Source organism: Perca fluviatilis, chromosome 3 (assembly GCF_010015445.1).
Source record: "Perca fluviatilis chromosome 3, GENO_Pfluv_1.0, whole genome shotgun sequence".
Classification (NCBI taxonomy): domain Eukaryota; kingdom Metazoa; phylum Chordata; class Actinopteri; order Perciformes; family Percidae; genus Perca; species Perca fluviatilis.
Window position 1 is genome coordinate 45,682,019 of NC_053114.1, and position 2,500 is coordinate 45,684,518.

The window sequence follows — 2,500 nt, forward strand, 5'->3', positions numbered from 1 at the left end:
CCTCACGATACGATCATACGATACTTATCTCACGATACATTATTATTGAGATTTTAAAGATATTGCAATATTCTGCGAAATATTGCAATTTATTACTTTTTTTTCCAACTTGAAATTTTTCCCAATTTCAAATGATGTGCCCAAAAACTTTGTCAACATCTGTTTTATCTAAAAAGACACATTTCTCTGTTTCTGTCTCACTTCAGTTTTATTGCTGCGAAATGGGATTATCAAGCAGACAGACTGACCATCACATATATCATAAAAGATCGATACTTGGCGTCTGTGTATCGATGCAGTATTTCCACAGACAATATTGCGATACTATGCTGTATCAATTCCCCCCCCACCCCTACTGAACAGGCCAAGTGCGCTCAATCAGTGCCACGCTATATAACTGACATGGCTCTGTTATACTGTATATATTGAAGACAAAGTTTGTTTACAACTCCATAGGTAGGCTACAGGTGCTACATGAAAACTGGGATGAAAACTTTGAGTAAAACTGATTCATAACATTCTGAGTGACTTATTCATAACTAAAATATAAATTCTTAAAGACGATTTTTTTTCTTACCATTTTGTTGTCTGCTTAACAATCCTCCAGAACAAATACATCTAACAAAACTATCTACATATCACGGTCCCTTATTAAATCTTCAACCACGTTGTCCATGTCGATATGCATGTCCTAGAGGTGTGAATCTTCACTGATCTCCTGATTTTATTAGGATTATCACGTCAGCGATTCAATTCGATATCTCGATGCATCACGATGTGTCAAATAAACATTTCTATTAAAGCCATGTAGGATATTTAATTCATAGCTTTACAAGCTTCCAAAACCAAACATTCTGCAGTGCTCTAATACTAAATAACTTGGATACATCAAACTATACAACACTGAGCACATGGCACTTCCTGAATGTGCAAAAACACACCAGAATATGTCAACAGAAATGTTGTTAGGCCTACATTACATTATAAACAGAAATAATCGATTATGAGCCGGCAGATTATCGATGCAGCATCGTCCATGTCCACGATTCGATGCATCAATTATTTGATTAATTTCAACACCTCTAGTATGTCCCGCTCCACACTCAGCCAGGAGAGATGTGACAGTCTGGCCTCATCCACGCACCAACACAAGTCTGTCTTAATGAGCCGCTGACGACTGAAACTTGCTACTGCTGATGGGAAGGGTTTTATAAGTCCTGTGGAGAATGGTCAGGTGTGGGTAGGCTCTATCCATGTCGTTGGCAGCGAGGAATGGCAGGACAGCGTCGGTGGTGAGATCCATGTTTAACTCAGGATACAATGCACGAAAAGAGCGAAACTCCTCCACTGCGTCTTCTGAGTAGAAACGGGCCAGCTCAAGCATTTCCTCCTCAGCGCCAGGGTGCTCAAACCGCTTTTGGACAGAGTACTGCCAACAGTTTGGCCATTTTTTTAAGTCTACACAATCAACACCCTTAGTTACTGTTGCTAAGTAGGAGAAGTTTGGGCTGGCCTCAGCAAATCCCCCGCCCCCCCCCGGAGACCCCCATCAAAGCGGCTGAATAATTTTGCCTTAATATTTCCAGTTTTTATTTGTATAAAAGGTGTGATATATCAATATATTTACGATTCACTTCATGATTGTGTCCACTGTGTGTGTTGATTGTTTACAAAAATTATAGTATATATATATGTATGTATGTAGGTATGATATGTATATATGTGTATAAGTTATGGGGATATATATATATATATGTAGGTATGTATATATATATATATATATATATATATATATATATATATATATATATATATATATATATATATATATATATATATATATATATATATATATTACCGACAGACCTAACATGAAGAACATACATCACACACTACAATACACTCTACACCCTGGGTATGACCAGGCCAGCTGGACGACTAGCTTTTATGGCTCGTGGTACGAAAGAGAATTTGGATCTGTTCTTTGTCAGAAGGGGTTGGCAGAAACGACGCCTAGATGGCAGTAGTTTGCTTGTGATTTGGATAAAGTTGCGATTAAGTGTGCAGCCCTGGTACTGATGGATGTCTCTGACATGTTGTCCTCCTGCTCAGGTCCCAGTTCAGTCCTGGAGCTGCTGAAGCCTGAAGACCGAGAGCGGCTGCTGAGCCTCCGCAACTCCTCCTCCTCCTCCAACGTGCCCGCCCCCAAAACCCAGCCCCCGGCCTCCCATGATGCCTTGCGGTGGGGGGGTCCAGCAGCGGCGGCACCACCAGCTGTGGCCGGTGTGGCGGCGTCCTCGGGCCTCCAGCAGGAGGCGCTGACCGTGTGGAAAGGAGTCCAGACATCGTCTCAGACCTTCAGACCGTTTGAGAAGAACTCGAGCAAACAGGCTCGCTACGAGCTGTACCTGGACCGCCTGAAGCAGGGAGACAAAGGTACCGCGCTCGGAACTACATGTCCCAGCATGCACAGCAGGAGCATTACATTTTCAATAAATCA

General features: G+C 41.8%; 1 protein-coding gene across 1 annotated transcript in view; it reads left to right on the plus strand.

Moving 5' to 3' along the window:
- The window catches only part of gpatch1 (G patch domain containing 1), a 30,585-nt gene that overhangs the window by 13,052 nt on the left and 15,033 nt on the right, over nucleotides 1–2,500 (plus strand). Inside the window, exon 11 of the mRNA XM_039794144.1 lies at nucleotides 2,113–2,436. Coding sequence (XP_039650078.1) covers nucleotides 2,113–2,436 — 324 coding nt within the window. The remainder of the gene's footprint in view (nucleotides 1–2,112; nucleotides 2,437–2,500) is intronic.